Raw genomic sequence first — 23,485 nt, 5'->3', positions numbered from 1 at the left:
TATATTGTGTTACCGTAGACGGTTCTCCTCTCGCTTTATTATAGTGCCTTCCTATGATATTTTATTTTTAAGGCGAGGTCTAAATACATAAGCATTTTTTTATAGAAACTAATACTGAAAAAGTTTCTTTTCTTATATTTTCTAGGTATTCCAGGGACTCCAGGACCACGCGGACCGATGGGCCCCGTAGGACCAGCAGGTGTCACTAAGACTTAGTCCTTAATGCATAGAGTACTTGATATATTTAACTGAAAAGATCGAAAACGAGTAGAATCAGTACAACTGAACTGTAAATTAACTTTATTTGTTTTTAATACTCGTAATAAACTTATCAAAACTTACAACACAACAAAAATGCTCACCTGAGGAAACTCCTTCAAATCTCGGGACAGCTGTGGTGAAAATAAAACTCACATTCGAGAGCAACTAAATCAACAGCAACGACAACAGTTTCTTAAGTTTTCTTTCATTTCAACTGACGACAGTTTCATGTTCGAAATTATACGCGTCAGTATTTCACCCACTTCAGACACATTAACGTCAAACACTATACGAGTCAAATAAACGTTTATTTATAACGTATCGCCTCTGTAAGAGAGAATTAAAACATGTTTTGTAGAAAGTATAAACTGCAGCATTTGTTGTCCAGTTTGAAGGGGGAGGGACAGTTCTCGGTTGTCTTTTGTTGTTCAGTTTGAAGGGGAGGGAGAGTTCTCGGCTGTTTTTTGTTGTTCAGTTTGAAGGGGGAGGGACAGTTCTCGGCTGTCTTTTGTTGTTCAGTTTGAAGGGGCAGGGACAGTTCTCGGTTGTTTTTTGTTGTTCAGTTTGAAGGGGGAGAAACAGTTCTCAGCTGTCTTTTGTTGTTTAGTTTGAAGGGGAGGGACAGTTCTCGGCTGTCTTTTGTTGTTCAGTTTGATGGGGGAGGGACAGTTCTCGGCTGTCTTTTGTTGTTCAGTTTGAAGGGGGAGGAACAGTTCTCGGTTGTTTTTTGTTGTTCAGTTTGAAGGGGGAGGAACAGTTCTCGGTTGTCTTTTGTTGTTCAGTTTGAAGGGGGAGGAACAGTTCTCGGTTTTTTTTGCTGTTCAGTTTGAAGGGGAGGGACAGTTCTCGGTTGTTTTTGTTGTTCAGTTTGAAGGGGAGGGACAGTTCTCGGTTGTTTTTGTTGTTCAGTTTGAAGGGGGATGGACAGTTCTCGGTTGTTTTTTGTTGTTCAGTTTGAAGGGGAGGAACAGTTCTCAGCTGTCTTTTGTTGTTCAGTTTGAAGGGGAGGGACAGTTCTCGGTTGTTTTTGTTGTTCAGTTTGAAGGGGGAGGGACAGTTCTCGGTTGTTTTTTGTTGTTCAGTTTGAAGGGGAGGAACAGTTCTTTTGTTGTTCAGTTTGAAGGGGGAGGGACAGTTCTCGGTTGTTTTTTGTTGTTCAGTTTGAAGGGGAAGGACAGTTCTCGGTTGTTTTTGTTGTTCAGTTTGAAGGGGAGGAACAGTTGTTTGGCTGTTTTTACTTCATAGAAATTCAAGATAAACACCTTTACACTACTGGTTGTTCGTCAGCAGTAACTGTTTTCTTTAGCTGGTCATCTTCTGTCTGTGTTACTTGTAACCGGCAGCGTATCTCTACGTCATTTGTCGATGTTTCTTATCAACACATAAAAATTAAACCTCTATTGTCAGACCTTGGTTTTGAAACTATCTACACATGTGTGCTGTCTACATTGTCCATGGCTGGCACTCCCATCCTTATCTAAATCTTCTCTCTTCATGGTTAAGCACTGGTTATCTCCCTTGTTCTGAAACTAATCTATATGCGTATGTCGACGATACCATCATTATCTAAATCTTATCTCTACACTGATAAACCCTGATTATCTCACCCGTTCCGAAACTAATCTATATGAGTGTGTCGAATGTTTCATCGATATCTTCTCTGTGCCTAAATCTCTCTTGGTTATCTCATCTGTTCTGAAACGTATGAGTACATGAATAGATCTTGGTTATCTCACCTACTTCTAAATTAATCCATATGGATACACACTATTATCCCATCATTATATAAAACATATCTGTACACGGATAGACCTTGGTTGGCTCAGCTGTTCTGAAACTTATATGTACATAGAAATACCTTGGATATCTCACTTGTTCTGAAACCTATTTGTGCATGAATAGGCATTGGTTATTTCACCTGTTCTGAAACTTATCTGTACATGGATACACTTTGGTTGACTCAACTGTTGTAAAACCTATCTGTACATGGATAGACTTTGGTTGACTCACCTGTCGTAAAACCTATTTAAATTGATATACCTTGGTTATAAGTCTCTTTCACGTGTTGCATACCTACGATTAATTTTTTTCATTAAGAAAAGGTTTGATTAGTATGAAAACCTTGCACGATGCTGATGGTCTAGAAAAAAGAAATAATGTCCAAAACGAAAACACCATAAGCAACAGAGATGCGTTTCCAATCACAAACAGGGCTTGATATCTGTTGTAAACAGTTGCTAACGAACCCAATGTATGTGACGATTATGAACATGGCTATTAGACTAGTATGTTACCAACAGCACGCTTGCTTATCAACATATTTCACGATTAGAAATATTTCAATCACCAACAGGAATTGTAGGCTTACTGGCTGCCTATAGAGATGGCAGGCTTGACGATCTGTAACAGGTTTAATGCGTTTTGATTATCCCAATTATCAGATAAACTAAACTTTGACTATTACCGACAGGACCACTAGATTATACTCTCGATGAGAGGCGTGTGTATGTAACTAAAAAGGGTCATTTACTAGAATAATTCAAAATAAGCACAAAAAATCACACTTAGTCGGAGAGTAGAAGGAACACCTCACTGTTTAAACAATGTTTGGTAATAATGTTGGTTGTGTACGTCAACAACTGTTGTAAAAGTTTGACTTAGAACTAGATTTTCCTTCAAATCTTGTGAAATGTTAAACTTTATTACATATATACCTTAATGAATAAGTTAATTTAACAAATTAGGATTTTAATTAAAGTATAATACATGTTAAATATTTTTTTCTAGGATTACCTGGACCACGAGGACGGAAGGGGGTGTCTGGAACTCCCGGAATACCTGGTAACCTAATTTATTTTCGTTGATCAAAGTATCTCTAACTTCAAGAATTATCGATATTGTTTTGGATCAATGTGGTATATAGATTTATCTGAGCGAGCAAAAAAATTGTTAAACTGTTGATAAAATCATGTTCCTTTTTCTTCTATTATTGCAGGAATACCAGGAATCAAAGCTTGGAACATCAATGGAACAGAAGCCACAAAACTGCTAAGTATGTTATATGTATAAAAGAACTGTGATATTATATAGTTAAATAAATACATAAATCACAATGACCGGTATAAATAAATCACATTTATTATGTTTTTATTTGTCAGTAGTGTGGTTAGGAAGACAAAATTGTCTAAAACGGTACATAAAATGAATGTTAAGATACTTTGACTGATCTTTATCTGTTAGAACATAGATAAGTGATGGATAGTGCATTATACATCAGTGGTTTATAACAGCGTTTAGACTAACGATTAACAGTAGTTTATGAGCTAATGGTTGACAGAAATTATAGTTAACTTGTTGGTAACAGCTTATAAAATAGTACTTCGGGGAAACTTTAAAATATTTAATGTTATAACGATGATGGAAGGCATTTTAGTAGTACTTATACCCTTTGTTCTCACGGTTTCTATGGTTATTAAAATTATTCTGTGTTAGCAGGTGGAAACAACAGCCTGGTTGCTGGTAGAAGGATAGCCTAGTTAGTAGTAACTGTCCATTTCAACCTTTTGATTTCTCCACTCATTTTAATGGCAGTTTTGAAACATAATCACTTCAAATGATCCCCCGGTAGGACAGCGGTAAGTCTTTGGATTTACGGCACTAAAATCAAGGGTTCGATTCCCTTTGGAAGAGGCCCGGCATCGCCAGATGGGTTAAGGCATTCGACTTGTAAGTTGAGGGTCGCAGGCCCTGTCACACCAAACATGTTTGCCCTTTCAGCCGTTGGAGCGTTTTAATGTGACAGTCAATTCGGTTACTCTCTGGTGAAAGAGTAACTCAAGAGTTGGCGGTGGGTGGTGATGACTAGTTACCTTTCCTCTAGTCTTACACTGCTAAATTAGGGACGGCTAGCGCAGATAGCCTTCGAGTAGCTTTGCGCGACATTTACAAAACAAAACAAACAAACAAACCCTTCGGGGGACACAACAGATAGCCACACACATCAAAAACACATACATATCCAATGACACCACTTCATACTAGTATGTATGTATCATACTGTTTTTGAGTCAATCCACATCTGTGTTGCAAAGAGTTGTCTTTTATACCAGTTTACTTCACCGTTTTCATGATTATTTCCTTTGCTGTGTGTTGACAGCTGGAAATAACAGCTCTGTAGTTGTTAAATATATGTTGTAATCAGCAGTAGAATACCCGATAGAGACTGAGGTTAGAATAAGGACTAATATTTGAACAACAATATTTAAACCGATGATAAATGTGTATGTTAACAGTTTATGTTCTGTTGATCATAAGAGGCGTCAATAACTTCAGTTAATCTGAAACTCGTCACTCTCAGTACCTCCTGCAATGGTAGACACGGAGCAGCAGACAACCATGGTGGTGGAAGAAGGCGAGAACATTCGTCTCAAGTGTACAGCCTACGGTAAACCTCAGCCCACCATGACATGGAGAAGAGAAGACAGTAGTCCGATTTTAATAGGTTCTTGGTATTGTGAGTATTGAAAATTCGTCTGTTTCTCTGTTTCCCAATGTTTTAAGAAACACTTTCTTATGCTGTTGTTTTCCTGTGGGTCAGCAGTAAGTGTAAAATCCAGGGTTCTATTCCCAACAGTGGACACAGCCAATGTGTCCCTGCTCTAAATGAACAAACAGACCTTAAGTACTCACTGCATGTGTGTCTTCTTAATAAAATAGCGCAATCACAATCACACGAGGTTTATCACAATATTTTAAAAATCTGTTTTGTTTGTTTCTTGAAGAGGAAGATTGCAAATTAAACTAGCTTTCCGTGCTTCAGAAAGCAAGAAAAAACATTTTGATTCGTAAAGAAAGATTCCTTTAGATTTCACATTTAGGTTAACAAGTCATTCGAAACAAATCTGCCTCCAATTAATTGTTTACACATAAATTAGTCCTACACGGAACTCCACGTGAAACAAAGAAAATTAAATCATAGTTTATTTTGGTGCTAATAAACACTTCCACTATGATGGGACTATCAAACAGCGATTCTCTTTTATATGTAGGTTGTAAGAAAAATATTATGTGTTTTATTCTGTTGAAAAATAGTGCATGAATACATCTGTGTATTTGAATAGTTTGTCGAGCATTTTAAATGTATTTTCGAGACCGTACAATGTAACTAGTAGCCACTGACCATTCTTCACTTAATTAATGTTTTTATGTAACAAGTAAAAAGTTAAAAATTTATTACGTAACTTCGGTGTATTGCTATTAACCACATAGGTACACAACGAACTACCTATGCTGTGCCCACCACGGTTATTGAAACCCGATTTTTAGTGTTGTAAGCACGCTTATTTTATAATTTCAAAAAGGAGTTATTCAGAAAACTGTAAAACCGAAAGTTTAAGGATTCATTTTCTTCTAGAATTACCTGAAAACAGCTTGAAAGAAAAACCTAATACCTTTACAAAAAACTTGTACATGTAACTGTTTTATATTTGGAACTTAACAAGAATATTAAAATAATTTTACAGTTTCAAAATACGTACACTGAGTTGTTGTTCTGAAAATCTCTATTTTATATTTTATTTATTTTTGTTGCTTTGTTGTGTTCTAGTTTTATCAGCACAAACAATATATTTATTTTTATTCACATGAATAGTAATATGTAGATGTCACTCGTCATCAGGGGTGTAGCCATGGCAGGAAGGGATATCAAACAACCACCTAAGAGGTACACTCACTTCTGATTTTTATAAAAGTAAAATTTGGCTTTCATAACTTTTTAATACCTTCGTTTTACAAGTTTCGTTTAGGTTAAAGTAAATCTCTTAACTTTGTGTAGAAGAAACGAACCACATTTTTTGGAAAAAAATGCCCCCCTCAACTCCCTACTGCTGGCTGCGCCCCCTCAGCATATATGTGTTGTACATGTATAAACGATCTCGACTAAAATTTATTTAACTAATCGATTTCAGTGGCGACTGTTGACGGGGACCGTCTTAACATCAGCCAAGTTACTCGGTATCACATGGGTACTTATCTTTGTATTGCATCTAATGGAGTTCCGCCCCCTGCTTATAAACGGATTGTACTAGAAGTTAATTGTGAGTATTTGAACTATTTTAATGATCGCCGCTGCATTGGTTACACTCTTCATTAATTTCATTCATCTGTATTGTACACTGTTGAAGTGTCGTGAAATCTTAAACCTGTAATATTATAGTATGGAACTATTATTATTTCAAGAATAGAGAACGAAATTTGAAGATGTAATAATAATAATACAGCAAATAATAACAAATTAGAATAAAACAAACCAAAGTTTTTGGTTCATAAAATTTTGCGAATATTTCACAGGATCCAATAGAATTTCTTGTTGTATCTGAAAAGCAATTTACATAAATTTTGTTGTTCTTTCTAAATCTGTTTCAGTTAGAGACAGCTGAATTCTAATTGTATGGGTTATTACAGCTTTTGTTCTTTTTGAGACGTAGATTGAAACAATTGTGTGTATGATCTTACTTGAGCAAAGTACACCTGTTAGGTAGTTTGGTAAATTTCAAATTTGCGTGGTTGCAATTGTTTCATATTAATGATTTAGTTGGCCTACAGTAGCCCTTAGAAACTGAGTCTACTCGTATGCCCAGCATTTCGTTTTCCAACGATTTTCTCGTTTTCTCTTGTAAATAACGCCCTGTCTTTAAACAAAAGTATACATTAATTAAAATTTGAATATTCTTTGCACAACTTTCAGCAGAGAAAGTTTTTGCTATTTATCTTTTAGCCCCTTTGTAATTACATTTTAGAAGAGCGATTAGTTAAACTTAATTTTTGAAATCAATTTTCGATAAAAGTTGTCTACGATAGGCTTAGTGGTGTCGATATTTTCATTAATAATAGGAAGTAGTCCAAATCCATATTATTTATTCATGAAATTATTACACAATTTAAAATATCCGTGTTCTTTCTACCAGTTGATTATTTTCATAATTTAGTAAAAATAGATTAATGTCGTAGATACATACTTATTTTATTCTAAATAAATATAATTAAATTTGTATTTAATGTTTCCCTTCTATACATGAAGCATAATTACACTTCATTTATTTGTATTCGTAGTCCCTCCGTTAATTAAAATCAAAAATCAGATGGTTGGTACAAGAAACGGCAGTCATGCAGTCCTCGAGTGCTTTGTTGAAGCCTTCCCAGAAGCCATCAACTACTGGCTGCATGGTGATGAGAAGCTAATTGAAAATAAAGGGAAATACCATATAAAGGAATATAGTTCAAGTTTCCGCCACCATATGGAGCTCAATATCTCTTCCATAGAAGGAAGTGATTATGGAATTTACAAATGTGTGAGCAAGAATGAGAAAGGAGAAACAAAGGGAGTATTCACAGTGTTTGGTAATTTGAAAAATTATAAAAAATCTAAATTTATTATACGTACAAGGCTTAAACTTGTACATCTTTTTTAGCTTTCCTGTTTTTGCGCGTGATCCCGGTATAACCATTCAGTGATGTCGAGAAAATCCACTTGTAGAGAAATATATATGCAAAAACAGCTCGTTTGGGTTGAGAAAATATTTTGCATAGAAGAGCGAACAACGTTTCGACGATGACCGAAAACGTTGTTCGCTCTTCTACGTAAAATATTTTCTCAACCCAAACGAGCTGTTTTTGCATATATAGGTATAACCATTGCTGTTGTTTTTCTAAAGGTTCCAAGTTGACGCAGTTATGTTTCCAGTTTAACATCGGTTTCACAGGCCTCCGAATTTAAACTTTACAAACGTTGTTTCGTTTTTAATAACGGACGTTCTGTAAATCTGCTTCACAGATTTCGAAAATAATAGTCATATTTTTCTATCACGTCAGGAATTTTTATAAATAGAGAATAAAAAATAACTCTTACGTAGATCAAATTATTATTTCATTTACCATAATAAACATTTTTTATTGTTATGTTTGTTAACAAAAAATGCAAGCCTGGAAAAAAATAGGAGAACATCAACGTCAAATGCACATTTATCCTCATCATCCTCATTTCTTTCCTGAAATCTAAGTCTTTTACTCTCAAAACACCGTGTTGTAGTCCTAATTTTATGTATTTTATGAAAAGTCTGTACGTGATTGAGAAAAACGAATAGCATTTTAGAACATTAAACATTTCAATATAATAAAACCACCACAGATCTTTGTTATTCCCAATTGGTCAACAGCTATAACTGTGTTTTTGTGTCTCAAAGTGACTAGTTTGTACATTTAAGGACAAGGTTTACCTGAGTAATCGTTCATGTTCAAACTTGGCTTCGTTAGTCCTAATGTATTTTGTATTTGAAGCCAGGTTTATATCCCTTAAATAGTATTTTTTGCGGATCTTGTAACTTTTGGTAAAGTTTGTAGACTTAACTAATTTCTAATTTAGCTGAAAACTTTTAACTTTTGTAAAATTTAATTTTTGCTTGATCTAAAGTTTTAGGTTTTGTTTATTTAGTTCTGTTTTAGTTTAGCTCTCAAAGCGCTAATAATGAGCAGATAAGATAATTTACTAAAAGGTTTTAGCACATATTTCTTACCAGTTGTACACACATCTTACTGTACTTGTCATTGGGTTTATATGTTTGTTACTATGGATAAACATCGTTGTCATTGAGCACGTTCTGGGTGTGACTTCCTTTATCAACGTTATCGGTTAGAGAATGAAAAGACACATTTCACATTTCCAGTTTGCACTTGACGAAGAAAGGTCTACCTTTCCAAATTGCTCTAGTTATAATGTTTTGTATCATTTTTTATCAAGTCTTCTTGGACCTACGTGTGTTTTCGGACATCATGAATCCACATTTAGTTATTCTTCAAACCAGTGTTTAACACATGGAATCCTGTCTGACGATATGATGTCTTCTGCTATTCAGAACGTTACAACGTTAAACATGACATCCAACAGCACCATCGTAGTTGTGAGAGGGGTTGCTTTCTGGTAATTGTAACTGAATGTTTTCAACTTAACATAAGCCATCCACGAGTATTTTGTCAATCAGAACTTGTATGTACTTCTCAAAGTTACCGACTATTTCTCATTTTAGGAACTATATTGAACGTTCGTCAGGACGTAATTGGTTACCTGAAAACATACCACAAATACGTCCTCCGCTGGTACAGAAGTAAATCTACGGATTTACAACGCAAAAAACAGGGGTTCGATTCCCCTTGGTTGATTCAGCAGATAGCCTAATGTGGTTTTGAAATAAGAAAGCCACATACGCACAAGACTCAAACACTTTATTCGCAGATAGCCTAGTTGTTTTGCGCCATAAAACACCAAACCCAATGCACAAATATAGATATTGTTCGAGTAAAATTTATAGACAACTTAGTGTAATAATATTTATTTCTCCTTTAAAATGTCTATAATGCTCTTTCCAGAAATTGGCCCAACCTCTCCAAAAAGACAACCTGCGAAAGAAACTCAATATGCAGTTTACGGGAAAGGTATTGTGTATTATATAGTAGATTCTTACTACATTTTAATAAAAATTAAATTACTTGCCACAATGCTCCAAATAAGTTGTATAAACACGCTGAGCTCGTATTTATGTGTTACTTTTAGTTGGCTCTAAAAAGAAAGTAGGAATAACAGTCACCAAAAGTCAGTGGTTTAGAATGTAGGCCCAGCATAGTCAGGTAGTTAAGGGGTTCGACCTTCAATTTGAGGGTCGCGGATTCGAATCTCCGTTTTGCCAAATATGCTTACATCTTCAGCTGCGGAAGCATTATATAATGTGACGGTCAATCCTACTATTCGTTGGTAAAAGAGTATCCCAAAAGTTAGCGGTGGATGGTGATGACTAGCTGTCTTCCCTTTAGTATTACACTGCTAAATTAGGGGCAGCTAGCACAGATAAACCTCGTGTAGTTTTGGGTGAAATTCAAAAAACAAACAATCTTTAGTGAGACCGGACCACAACTTCAGTATTTTTTTGTGAGTGATTAAAATAAAAGCATTTAAGTGTAGTGTAAAATAAACTTAAATTGCATATATATAGTATTTTCTAGTATTAAACTTGTACGAGTAAAATGTTGTTTTTGAATTTATTAAAATAATTGTGTTTGAAACGATAACATACTTATGTTCAAGAAAAATGCATCTGTAAATCTCTTTTATGGGATAGAGGTACTAACAATATAAATTACAGATGATAAGTCAGTTGTATTATTAGGCTCAAATATACCAGTTGGTTAAATAACTTTATCTGAAAAGTAGCTGGTAATTTCAAAATAAATTATTAAAATTTAGCTGGAGTTCGTTTTTTTTTGTTGTTGTTTTTTTGGAATTTCGTGCAAAGCTATTGCTGTTCAAATATTAGTCCTTATTCTAACCTCAGTCTCTATTACAACATATTTTTAACAACTACAGAGCTGTTACTTCCAGCTACCAACACACACAGCAAAGGAAATAATTATGGAAACGGTGAAGTAAACAGGTATAAAAGACAACTCTTTGCAACACAGATGTGGATTGACTCAAAAACAGTATGATGCATACTAGTATGAAGTGGTGTCATTGGATATGTATGTGTTTTTGATGTTTGTGGCTACCTGTTGTGTCCCCCGAAGGGTTTGTTTTGTTTTGTAATTTCGCCGTCCCTAATTTAGCAGTGTAAGACAAGAGGGAAGACAGCTAGTAATCATCACCCACCGCCAACTCTTGGGCTACTCTTTTACCAACAAATCGTAGGATTGACCGTCACATTATAACGCCCTCACGGCTGAAAGGGCGAGCATGTTTCGTGCGACGGGGACTCGAACCCGCGGATAACGAGTCGAGTGCCTTAACCACCTGGCCATGCCGGGTCCAGCTGCAGTTCCAACACGAAGCATGTATCAAATAGAATAGTGGTAAAAAACAAGTCATAGAAATAAGTGATAACAAAATCTACGTTTTTATCTTTTTGATTTCAATTATAAATGCATTAAATTGTCAGAGTTTATTATTAGATTATTAATGGTAATTCAAATGTCTTATTCCTTGATTATAATTTTTTTCCACGCACGTTGTGCTTATATATTAAGAGTGAAGACATGAAATCCATATGTTTTTGTGTGTTTTATTTTAATACTGTGAAACGTGAACTTTTTATTACTTATATATCTAAGTAGTTTTGGTTAATGGTGGTGATTGAGTTACCGAAACTAGTCGAATATAACTGATAAATATTTTATTTTTCAGCGATTGCCAAAAAAGTCGGATTTTTGTTGTCTTTTTTTCACTCTTATTAGATTTATTCAGAGGTTTAATTCTGAGAAACTTTATGAAATACAAAAATATATATTTATCATCACTTCCTTTATACGGTAACTAGTTCAAGAACCAAAATCAAGCATATCATAAGATCCAATTATGCAGTGGTTGTAGTATGGTTTTTAGTTATGAAACGTTAACATGTTAAAGTCTAGGGTATTTTGGCTTTTCACAGCACCTCCACCACGGGTTATAGAGCAAGAATGTCCACCGTGTCCAGATTGTCCAGATCAACCTATTTGTCCAGTCACAGGTGAAAGTACGATTCCAATAGTTATTAAAGTATCACTTTCGTGTTGTAACGAAATACCTATCCGTATTTTTTATTGATTATTTGTAAATTCTATAGAGCAAGAATAATAGTTACAAAATAAGTCAGAAACTATGATTGTGTCTTTTGCCAACATTACCAAGTGGATCAGTCGGGAATTTCTGATACTGATAACGTCTGCACTGGAGACTACGGTGGGGACTACTGATACTGATAACGTCTGCACTAGAGAGTACGGTGAGGTCTTCTGATACTGATAATGTCTGCACTAGACACCAGGGTGGGGACTTCTGATACTGATAACGTCTGCACTAGACACCAGGGTGGGGACTTCTGATACTGATAACGTCTGCACTAGAGACTACGGTGGGGTCTTCTGATACTGATAACGTCTGCACTAGAGACTACGGTGGAGTCTTCTGATACTGATAACGTCTGCACTAGACAACACGGTGGGAACTTCTGATACTGATAACGTCTGCACTAGACACCACGGTGGGGACTTATGATACTGATAACGTCTGCACTAGACACCACGGTGGGGACTTCTGATACTCATAACGTCTGCACTAGACACCACGGTGGGGACTTCTGATACTCATAACGTCTGCACTAGAGACTACGATGGGGACTTCTGATACTGATAACGTCTGCACTAGACACCAGGGTGGGGACTTCTGATACTGATAACGTCTGCACTAGAGACTACGGTGGGGTCTTCTGATACTGATAACGTCTGCACTAGAGACTACGGTGGAGTCTTCTGATACTGATAACGTCTGCACTAGACAACACGGTGGGAACTTCTGATACTGATAACGTCTGCACTAGACACCACGGTGGGGACTTATGATACTGATAACGTCTGCACTAGACACCACGGTGGGGACTTATGATACTGATAACGTCTGCACTAGACACCACGGTGGGGACTTCTGATACTCATAACGTCTGCACTAGACACCACGGTGGGGACTTCTGATACTCATAACGTCTGCACTAGAGACTACGATGGGGTCTTCTGATACTGATAACGTCTGCACTAGAGACTACGGTGGAGTCTTATGATACTGATAACGTCTGCACTAGAGACTACGGTGGAGTCTTATGATACTGATAACGTCTGCACTAGACACCACGGTGGGGACTTCTGATACTCATAACGTCTGCACTAGACACCACGGTGGGGACTTCTGATACTCATAACGTCTGCACTAGACACCACGGTGGGGACTTCTGATACTCATAACGTCTGCACTAGACACCACGGTGGGGACTTCTGATACTCATAACGTCTGCACTAGAGACTACGATGGGGACTTCTGATACTGGTAACGTCTGCACTAGACACCACGGTGGGGACTTATGATACTGATAACGTCTGCACTAGACACCACGGTGGGGACTTATGATACTGATAACGTCTGCACTAGACACCACGGTGGGGACTTCTGATACTCATAACGTCTGCACTAGACACCACGGTGGGTCTTCTGACATTGTTAATACATAAACAATAGAGACTACGGTTGGGACTACTGACGTTGTTAATGTCCACACTAGAGATCACGGTGAAAACTTCTGACGCTGTTAGTATATAAGTATGTACAATAGAGACCACAGTGGAGATTTCACACAGTATTAACATGCATGGTAGAGACCACAGTCGTCAGTTCACGCAGTGTTGACATGCATGGTAGAGACCACAGTCGTCAGTTCACGCAGTGTTGAAATGCATGGTAGAGACCACAGTCGTCAGTTCACGCAGTGTTGAAATGCATGGTAGAGACCACAGTCGTCAGTTCACACAGTGTTGACATGCATGGTAGAGACCACAGTCGATAGTTCACACAGTGTTGACATGCATGGTAGAGACCACAGTCGATAGTTCACACAGTGTTGACATGCATGGTAGAGACCACAGTCGATAGTTCACACAGTGTTGACATGCATGGTAGAGACCACAGTCGTCAGTTCACACAGTGTTGACATGCATGGTAGAGACCACAGTCGTCAGTTCACACAGTGTTGACATGCATGGTAGAGACCACAGTCGACAGTTCACACAGTGTTGACATGCATGGTAGAGACCACAGTCGACAGTTCACACAGTGTTGACATGCATGGTAGAGACCACAGTCGACAGTTCACACAGTGTTGACATGCATGGTAGAGACCACAGTCGACAGTTCACACAGTGTTGACATGCATGGTAGAGACCACAGTCGATAGTTCACACAGTGTTGGCATGCATGGTAGAGACCACAGTCGATAGTTCACAAGTGTTAACATGTACAGTAAATATTTTGGCAGAAACAATAATTGTTATTATTTGTGTCATCTTTAACTTATACAGAAACTTCAGCTATTTTTTATAACGTAAATATATCTCGGTATATATAAAGAGGGAGACATTTGATCCAATACGTGATATACAACACATACAGCAGTTCTTATGACTAAATTAAGCAAGTAACCTGATTCTGAACAGATTTAATGTGCCCTATTATGACTGTCTGATGGAAACTGAGAATTATCCATCTTCGTACGAACAGATACTCAAATACTTGTGTTGATGTTAGTTTACAAGAGTCTCCAAAGACACTAGTTTAGATTCATGTGATCAGATATTCAAATATTTCTGTTGATGTTGATTTAGAAGAGATCTAGAGACATTACTCCAGATTCATGTGATCAGATATCCAAATATTTGTGTTGATGTTGGTTTACAAGAGTCTCCAGAGAGATTACTCCAGATTCATGTGATCAGATATCCAAATATTTGTGTTGATGTTGGTTTACAAGAGTCTCCAGAGACATTACTCCAGATTCATGTGATCAGATATCCAAATATTTGTGTTGATGTTGATTTAGAAGAGATCTAGAGACATTACTCCAGATTCATGTGATCAGATATCCAAATATTTGTGTTGATGTTGGTTTACAAGAGTCTTCAGAGACATTACTCCAGATTCATGTGATCAGATATCCAAATATTTGTGTTGATGTTGGTTTCCAAGAGTCTCCAGAGACATTACTCCAGATTCATGTGATCAGATATCCAAATATTTGTGTTGATGTTGGTTTACAAGAGTCTTCAGAGACATTACTCCAGATTCATGTGATCAGATATCCAAATATTTGTGTTGATGTTGGTTTCCAAGAGTCTCCAGAGACATTACCCAGATTCATGTGATCAGATATCCAAATATTTGTGTTGATGTTGGTTTACAAGAGTCTCCAGAGACATTACTCCAGATTCATGTGATCAGATATCCAAATATTTGTGTTGATGTTGGTTTACAAGAGTCTCCAGAGACATTACTCCAGATTCATGTGATCAGATATCCAAATATTTGTGTTGATGTTGGTTTACAAGAGTCTTCAGAGACATTACTCCAGATTCATGTGATCAGACATCCAAATATTTGTGTTGATGTTGGTTTACAAGAGTCTCCAGAGACATTACTCCAGATTCATGTGATCAGACATCCAAATATTTGTGTTGATGTTGGTTTACAAGAGTCTCCAGAGACATTACTCCAGATTCATGTGATCAGATATCCAAATATTTGTGTTGATGTTGATTTAGAAGAGATCCAGAGACATTACTCCAGATTCATGTGATAAAATATCCAAATATTTATGTTGATGTTGGTTCACAAGAGTCTCCAAAGACACTAGTTTAGATGCATGTGATCAGATATCCAAATATTTATGTTGATGTTGGTTCACAAGAGTCTCCAAAGACACTAGTTTAGATGCATGTGATCAGATATTCAAATATTTGTGTTGATGTCGGTTTACAAGAGTCTCCAAAGACACTAGTTTAGATGCATCTGATCAGATATTCAAATATTTGTGTTGATGTCGGTTTACAAGAGTCTCCAAAGACACTAGTTTAGATTCATGTGATCAGATATTCAAATATTTGTGTTGATGTTGGTTTACAAGAATCTCCAGAGACATTACTCCAGATTCATGTGATGAGATATCCAAATATTTGTGTTGATGTTGGTTTACAAGAGTCTCCAGAGATACTAGTTCATATTCATGTGATCAGATATTCAAATATTTGTGTTGATGTTGGTTTACAAGATGTTGGTTATCCAGAGATACTACTCTAGTTTCGTACTACTTAATATTGATGTTGATCTTAGTATACCAAACTCTGCTTATTTATTGATAGTAGATAGATTTTTGAACCTAAATTTTATCTCTGTTTGACATTTCATTCGTTCTGGTTGTTAAGTACAGATATACTATTAATAGGTATAGGAAATCCTAAGACTGCTATAACTCTAACTCTTTTGCTTTACCAAAACAGTAACCAAAATTCATGTAGAAATTCAACTTCCAGAGCTTTCTAGATGTGATTTTCCATATGTATCTTCTTATTTTTTCTAACTGAAGGTAAAATTTTTGAAAAGCAATTTGTTTAACATAATTAAAAACATTTTTATATATACTCTTCAAAAAAAGAAACGCAAAAGGCAAAATTTGAGACAAATTGTTAACAAGTTTATTCCGGGTAGTTCTGTATGACATGTGTGAAACTTTGCACATTCACTACTGAACATCCAAAGTCTGCAAAGGCGAAGTCCACGTTCACTAGTTGAAGTTTATTGTCACTCAACGTCAATAACGAGTATGCCCCCCGTGAGCATCAATAACTGCTTGGCATCTCCTGCCCATGGAAGCGAAGAGATGACGAATCACATCCTGTGGAATGGCTGTCCACTCAGCCAAACCCGATGTGCCCGAGTCCACTGCAGCCGTGCTTGACGATGTTGGGTGAGGATGACGCCTCTGACTGGACATCGAGGTCGCATTCCTGCATCTCGTAGACGATTGCGTACGGTCTGATCGGAAATCCTACGCAGCCCTGGTATGGTTGAGGCAGTAGACGTCGCAGTGGTGGTCCTATCCCGAAGGTGACGTAACCGGATGTAGCGATCTTGTGCGGGCGTGGTCACACGAGGTCTGCCAGATTGTGGACGGTCACGAGTTGATCCATGTTGTTGGTGACGATTCCATAACCTTGTGGTGGTTCTTGTGTGGACATTCACAGCTCTGGCAACATCTGATCGAGATTCGCCTGCTTCCAAGCGACCAATGGCGTTGTTGCGTTGTGCTTCAGTCAGTCTTGGCGTAACTGCATTGCGTGTCGGTAGCTTAACACTGAGCTATGGAAACCGAGAACCCGTCACTTTTATAGGGATTTTGCACGTGTTGCACTTGCAGAACATGCAGATCTCTCAAACAAATTTATTGGACACGAATGCGTTTTGGCGAAAAATCCGATATTTTCCTCCGTTTTCAAAGTGCACAACTTTTATTGTCATTTTGATCTGACAATCAGTGACTTAACACGTGTAACATCACATACTCTGAGCTTGTAACGTTATTACATATATTTCTCTTTAAAATAAAAAAAATATATCTTTTGCGTTTCTTGTTTTGAAGAGTATATTTTATTTTCTGCTCAATTGCCCCCTCAGTGGCTCAGCGGTATGTCTGCGGACTTACAACGTTAAAATCGGGTTTCGATACCCGTGGTGGGCAGAGCACACATAGCCCATTGAGTAGCTTTGTGCTTAATTTCAAACAACAAATTTCTGCTCAATTATTTAAGCCTTAAATTTCGAACACTCAACATAAAATTTACGCTTTCGGTTATTAATAACTCATTCAGTCGATTTCATTGAAGTTATTCAGATATGATATAGAATGTGAAAATCGTAATTTTTAAACCCTCGTTGAAGCTGTAAAATCTTATATTCAGGTTTTGAAATATTCCAACTGAGGTGACCTGAAATTATTCCTGTGTTCTTAATTTCTAAGCTGAATAATATTATTATAATTTAATAGAATAGTTGAAGACAAACGATAATGTCTAATCTTGCTTAATTTACAGTGAAGTAAAATACAACATTATTACCTTTTAGCGACAGTAAATGAAAAGGTAATTTAAAAACAATGAAACAGGAATATTGATAATTGTATCTCAGCAATAGTTTACCCTTGTTTTGTTGTTTTTAGCAAATATTTTACTGATTTCAAAGGTTGAATTATTACTTGATACAGTTTTAATTTTTACGTTTTATAAATGAGTGTTAATTTAATGGGATTATGTGAAGTAGCCTAAGACCTTTAAATTTTTAATACTCATACCAGTCGTCTTTTAAAATATATTTTTAATTCTTGTGTATTTCACATCACCATGAACAACTCTACTCATTCGAGTTTTTTCAGAGATTTAATTTAGTTACTTATGCATGTTAATGGCTAAAAATTATTTTCAGCTGGCAAGCCAAGACCAGTCACTGTTATAAGCATTGGAGGGTCTTCGAACGTCACCTACTGGCAGAAATTAAAACCTAGAAACAAAGGTAATGTAATTTTTGTTTCTCTAATATAGTCGTTGTCTTGTAGCAAAGTTAACAATTTCACTCTCAAATTAAATACGATGGAAAACGAAAAATGTTTACCTTTAAGTTTTTCTAGCTAATAAACCTAAATTATGGCCCTTGTATATGTAATAATTACAATGTAATAATAATTTATTTAATAAGGTTTTACTTTGCAGAGTGTATTTTGTAAAATCTAAAAAAATGTATGTTTGAAATACTCCAGAAGTAAGTAAGTAATCGCATATTTTTTGTTAAATAATTCAATTTTCATTAAACGGAAAGTAAAATAAATTTGCACTCGCATAAAAAATTTAGATAAAATATTTTTCATGTTTTAATACAGTTCTTCGAACTCCTAAAACTTTTCAAGCTGTCTCGCATTTAAGCTTATTATATTCTTACGTGATGTTTAAATGTCTAGAAGCAATTTAAAGTTTTTATTACTCTGCTAAAATATTTATTAGAAAGTGTTTCGTCGCTGTTTTAAGGTTTTGTAAAGTAAACGCTCCACAGAACTTTAAGCCCATGATAAAGACTTCAAACTTAAATGTGGACGAATATATATATATATATATGTCCTTTTCATTTAGTACTTTACTCTCACGGTTTAATCAAACTTTATTTCGTCAGAAAAGTTTTTTTTTTTTATTCTATCTTTATTATCTACAGTAAGAGATTGAAATGGATAAACTATTGGTAGATGGTGTATTTAAGAGAAACGTATCTGCAATACTTCTTACTGTTGTTGGTCTTTTTTTTTTTTTTTAGTCATGGTTAGTCTCAACAAAATTATAAAATTAAGAACTAAAGTTGAAGTATTCCCCTGGTGGAATGTTTTCCAGACTGTCTTCTGAGTCAGGTGGGAAAGCCAGTATTCCAACGCTACACTAAAGCTGCTTGGGGAAATTGGATGAAAGACCCTTTACCCCCTCGCCCTGAAGACGAGGATAAACACTGGATGACTTTAGACAGTGAAAAGACAACTCTTTATGAATACAGGGACAAGGTCGCCTTCCGGAAGCATAACTACAGCAAGAAGTACACACTTCCCTACAGATTCATGGGAAACAGTCAAGTCATATTCAATGGCTCTTTCTACTATAACCAAGAAGGCACACAAAACCTGGTTCGGTTTGATTTATTTACGGAGGCCACGGCTGCAGCTGAGATCGTAGACGCTGCTTACAAAGGTGCTAGACGGCTCTATACAAGTAATCACAGCTACATGGACATAGCTGTAGATGAGAACGGTATGTGGGTGATTTTTGCGGGAAATAATACAAACAACACTCTTGTTATGAAGTTTCATCCGTATACTCTACGCACAGAGAAAATGTGGAATATCACCTTGCGTCACCGCAACGTTGGGGCTATGTTTATTATTTGCGGCGTTCTATACGCTGTAGACAGCGTAGACGAAAGACACACGCAGATATCCTACGCTTTTGACTTATATCGCAACAAGGGTATTGAAGTTAAGCTGGAATTCAATAACCCTTTCAGTCAAACAAAAATGGTGAGCTATAACCCCCGCTACGAGGCGCTATATACGTGGGACAAGGGAAACCAGCTTATCTATCCAGTGAGATTTGCTACCATTGACGATGACAGTACAGAAACTGACAAAAAGGGGTAACAAATAGGACGTCAAAATACAATGTTTAAATTTCATGTTGCCGTCATCTCTTGTACCACAAACGTGTCGTTATAGAAAGTAGTGTAATTACCGCTTCACATGCTTGTAAAATGTACATTATATAAAAACTGCTCAAAAAGGAATGCGATTGCGTTTATTTTTGTTTACTTTCATACCTCTATCTAGGTATACTGAGGTATTGAATAAATAATCGTATAAAATTTAGCTGGTAAAACTTCTTAAACCTAATAACATAGTCACGATTAGTTACAAATATTTTATTATCTTCTGAGTTAATTTTCTAAGGATTGCTAATCACAGATGTGTAAAAATAGCATTTCAAACGGACCTTTCATCTGTCACAAGAGGACTAATTACGAAGGTGATGAGGATAAAACATATACATTCAATTGTGATTTTATCGCCAAACTTAAGCCTAAAACGTTTTAATAATTATCTAAGGGCGTTTTACAATGGCTCGTTAAATATCTTCTATTATATGCTAAAGCCACTTTACAAACACGTTTTTCTTACGTAGATTTCGTCTGACTGATGCATCCTGGTATTGAATGAAAGGTCTCCTGGGTAATAATCTGTAGTTGTCATAAGACAGGTTGAAAGTGATACGTTTGCACTTTTGGGATCAAAAATTAAAAAATAGCTGAATGAACAAGTAGTTAGATTATTGTTTCATAAGTAGTGTGCGTCACATGATAAGGGCAATTTCAATGTTGAGTTACACATCAAAACACCGGAAAAGTCAGCGAAGGGCATCTATCGCTAGACCTTCCACTAATCAAGACAGCGTGTAACGTGGATTATTACACATTCCTCGTTGTGGGAACCACACTTTCTTTGTACAGATGTTATAAGAACTAGGTTTCAGATGCTCTGTAATAAGTTAGTATAAACCATCCATGGCTGATCCCACGTAATCTTGTTCACGTCGAGAACAAGCATATGGATAAATAATGTGGATTAACACATACCACTGTGGTTTGGATGTAAAATGAAAAACATTTTTGTTGGCAATAGGCAAGTGAATATTTATGGTCTAGCATGGCCTGGTGGTTAGGACGCTCGATTACCAATTTGCGGATCCCGGGCTCGAGTCCTCGTCACCTAACACGCCCTACTTTTAGAGTTTTGGTCAGAATTAACCATCCACGTATAAACATTATTGGCCTCTACAAAACACCCTAACCGAAAATTAGTTTGCCATTAAATTGGTTTATCTTTCTATCCTAAAGGTTTCTAACAATGAGCACCGAATGTAGCGTAACCGGTAAGAATATTAACTGCTCAAAAATTAAAATTTTTAAGAACAGCATCTGCTTGACGAGGTATCGTAAGAGAAAGCGAAGTGGCATTGAGTTGGGCACATTACACTACTGAAAACTTTATTTGTTTTTATTTCGTGCGAAGGGATATCTACGCTAGCCGTCCCTACTTTAATTGCTACATTATGGACGGCTAGCACAGATATCCCTCTTGTAGCTTTGCACGAAATTCAAAACGTACAATCACTTAGTAAAAGGATAATTCAGTATTTTAATACTTGTGATCTCTACGCGTGACAGCGACGGTTAAACACTTAAACTCATGAACGCGTTTGGAAGGAATCGTACTGTCATGACAGGATGGAGTTAGACAGGAAACATGATATATTCGTGAAGAGTGCAAAATGCTCTTATTTTAGCTGGGGATTTATTTCGAAAGCATTTTTTTTCTGTGTACAAAAGTTAATGCACACGTATGCACAAGTAACACAAAAAAGAATTAAGTACGTTACATATTATTGCCCAATATTGAGTTTCAACTTTGTTACACAAAGCCTAACTTCAGTTTGCATTACATTTCCCAACAAGTGTTTACAAAGAAACATCTTGCCAATCTTTGTATGTAGTTTCAAATGTTCATTTTATACCAGCATCGCCTCGAGCTCGCCCTCTGATCCCACGCGCGTTGAATGCCTTACAGAGATTTGTTGTTTACATGGAGTTAAAGGCCGATTTCAGATGTTTCTATTGAGATGTTTTGATCAATTTTCCTCTGTTGTTTTTCCTCTATCGTAAATAATCTCGCGCATATACGATTTTTTCTCATTTTTCACGTTTAAAATATGAAAGCAGCCTCATTTTGAGAGCAGAACGTTTGACTTGATTGGTTGGATTTGAATTTTCATGCAAAGCAGCATGAGGTTATCTTCGCTAGCTGTTCCTAATTTAGCAGTGTAAGACTAGAGGAAAGGCAGCTGGTCATCACCACCCATCGCCAACTCTTGGACTACTCTTTTACCAACGAATAGTGGGATTGACCGTAACATTATAACACCCCCACGACTGAAAGGTGGGTGTATATGTGGTGTGATGGGGGATTCGAACCCGTGATCCTTAAAGTACGAGTCGACCGCCCTAACCACCTAGCCTGCCTTCCAGTGACACAACGGTATATCTGCTGACTTACAACGCTAGAATCCAGGTTTCTATACCCGTATGGTAGAAAAGCACAGATTGTCTATTGTGTTGCTTTGTACTTACTTTCAAACAAACCAAACCACGTGGCCATGCCACGCGAGTGCAGAGCGTCCTAACCGACGGAGCATAACGTACCTTTACTAAACGTACGTTCTATACACCTAAAAATTATTGCTCCTAATCAACATACATATATATCCTTTCAATTAAGATTATATATTTTAACCCAACCGGTTTGCTAGCCTCTTCAACAGCGGCGTACAATAGAATATACAGTATATGAAATGTTATTAATTTTTTTTTCTTTCCGGGAAACCAGAATCATGAAGAAATCTGTAAAATAAGTAAAGCAAAATATGATTTTTAGTAAAAATTCTAGAGCTTATGTACACATTTTACCTGCGAAACTAAAGTTCTCAAAAACTCCTTTGTTTTGGTTTCTTAGTATGACACTTTGCCACTGTTTAACTCCATGAGAAGTGCTACGTTTCTCCTCATCTTTTCTTCCCATCTCGTTAAAAAGAGTTTGTTGAATTACCTGTGCTAGCCTCTCCTAATTTAAAAGTGATAGATTACAGAGAAGGCAGTTAGTCAATACGACCCACCGCCAATTCTTGAGCCACTCTTCTATCGACGAAACGTGAGATTGACCCTCACCGGCCTAAGGAGCGTTAATATCCAATAAAGGAATTCAAATCCGCATCATGAATGTTGTGAGTCAGGACTACAAATTATGCATTAATATATGTATCAATAGGTGTCTCACCAATTTCGTTGGTCAGTAATAGAATGGTGGTCATTCACTTGCAGGCAACAAGGAGCATAAAGAATTATGTACTGGTCTTGTGCACTAAAACTCCCAAGACCTACAAACGGCCATTTTAACGTTTATGTGAACCACTAGAGTGACTTATCTCCAGGTTTAATGTCGACGCTTATTTGTCATCACTTTGATTTTGAGACGTTGCTTTCAGAAAGTATCTTGACTCTGCCAAGTAAAGGCTTTTGTAATTTATGTTCTCTTTGTACCAAATCCCCTGTATATTGGTTGACAAACACATCAGTAAATTCACAAATACACCAAACTGTTCTTTCCTATTTGAAAATTGACCAAAAGACAAACATTCCAAA

General features: G+C 36.6%; 1 protein-coding gene across 2 annotated transcripts in view; it reads left to right on the top strand.

The window, feature by feature from the left end:
• Positions 1 to 20,020, top strand: part of LOC143237394 (uncharacterized) — a 51,067-nt gene extending 31,047 nt beyond the window's left edge. The window contains exons 5-14 of one of the 2 annotated variants that reach the window (XM_076476602.1): positions 146 to 199; positions 3,049 to 3,102; positions 3,257 to 3,313; positions 4,619 to 4,774; positions 6,228 to 6,356; positions 7,372 to 7,659; positions 9,682 to 9,747; positions 11,733 to 11,810; positions 18,134 to 18,220; positions 19,084 to 20,020. In XM_076476602.1, coding sequence (XP_076332717.1) covers positions 146 to 199; positions 3,049 to 3,102; positions 3,257 to 3,313; positions 4,619 to 4,774; positions 6,228 to 6,356; positions 7,372 to 7,659; positions 9,682 to 9,747; positions 11,733 to 11,810; positions 18,134 to 18,220; positions 19,084 to 19,877 — 1,763 coding nt within the window. In that variant the 3' untranslated portion in view covers positions 19,878 to 20,020. Of the gene's footprint in view, positions 1 to 145; positions 200 to 3,048; positions 3,103 to 3,256; positions 3,314 to 4,618; positions 4,775 to 6,227; positions 6,357 to 7,371; positions 7,660 to 9,681; positions 9,748 to 11,732; positions 11,817 to 18,133; positions 18,221 to 19,083 lie in introns of both variants that reach the window. The other variant, XM_076476601.1, reaches the window with a different exon arrangement.
• Positions 20,021 to 23,485: the final 3,465 nt, after the last annotated feature.

Source organism: Tachypleus tridentatus, chromosome 13 (genome assembly GCF_004210375.1).
Source record: "Tachypleus tridentatus isolate NWPU-2018 chromosome 13, ASM421037v1, whole genome shotgun sequence".
Taxonomy (NCBI): Eukaryota; Metazoa; Arthropoda; class Merostomata; order Xiphosura; family Limulidae; genus Tachypleus; species Tachypleus tridentatus.
This window is presented reverse-complemented; position numbering and strand designations above follow the sequence as displayed.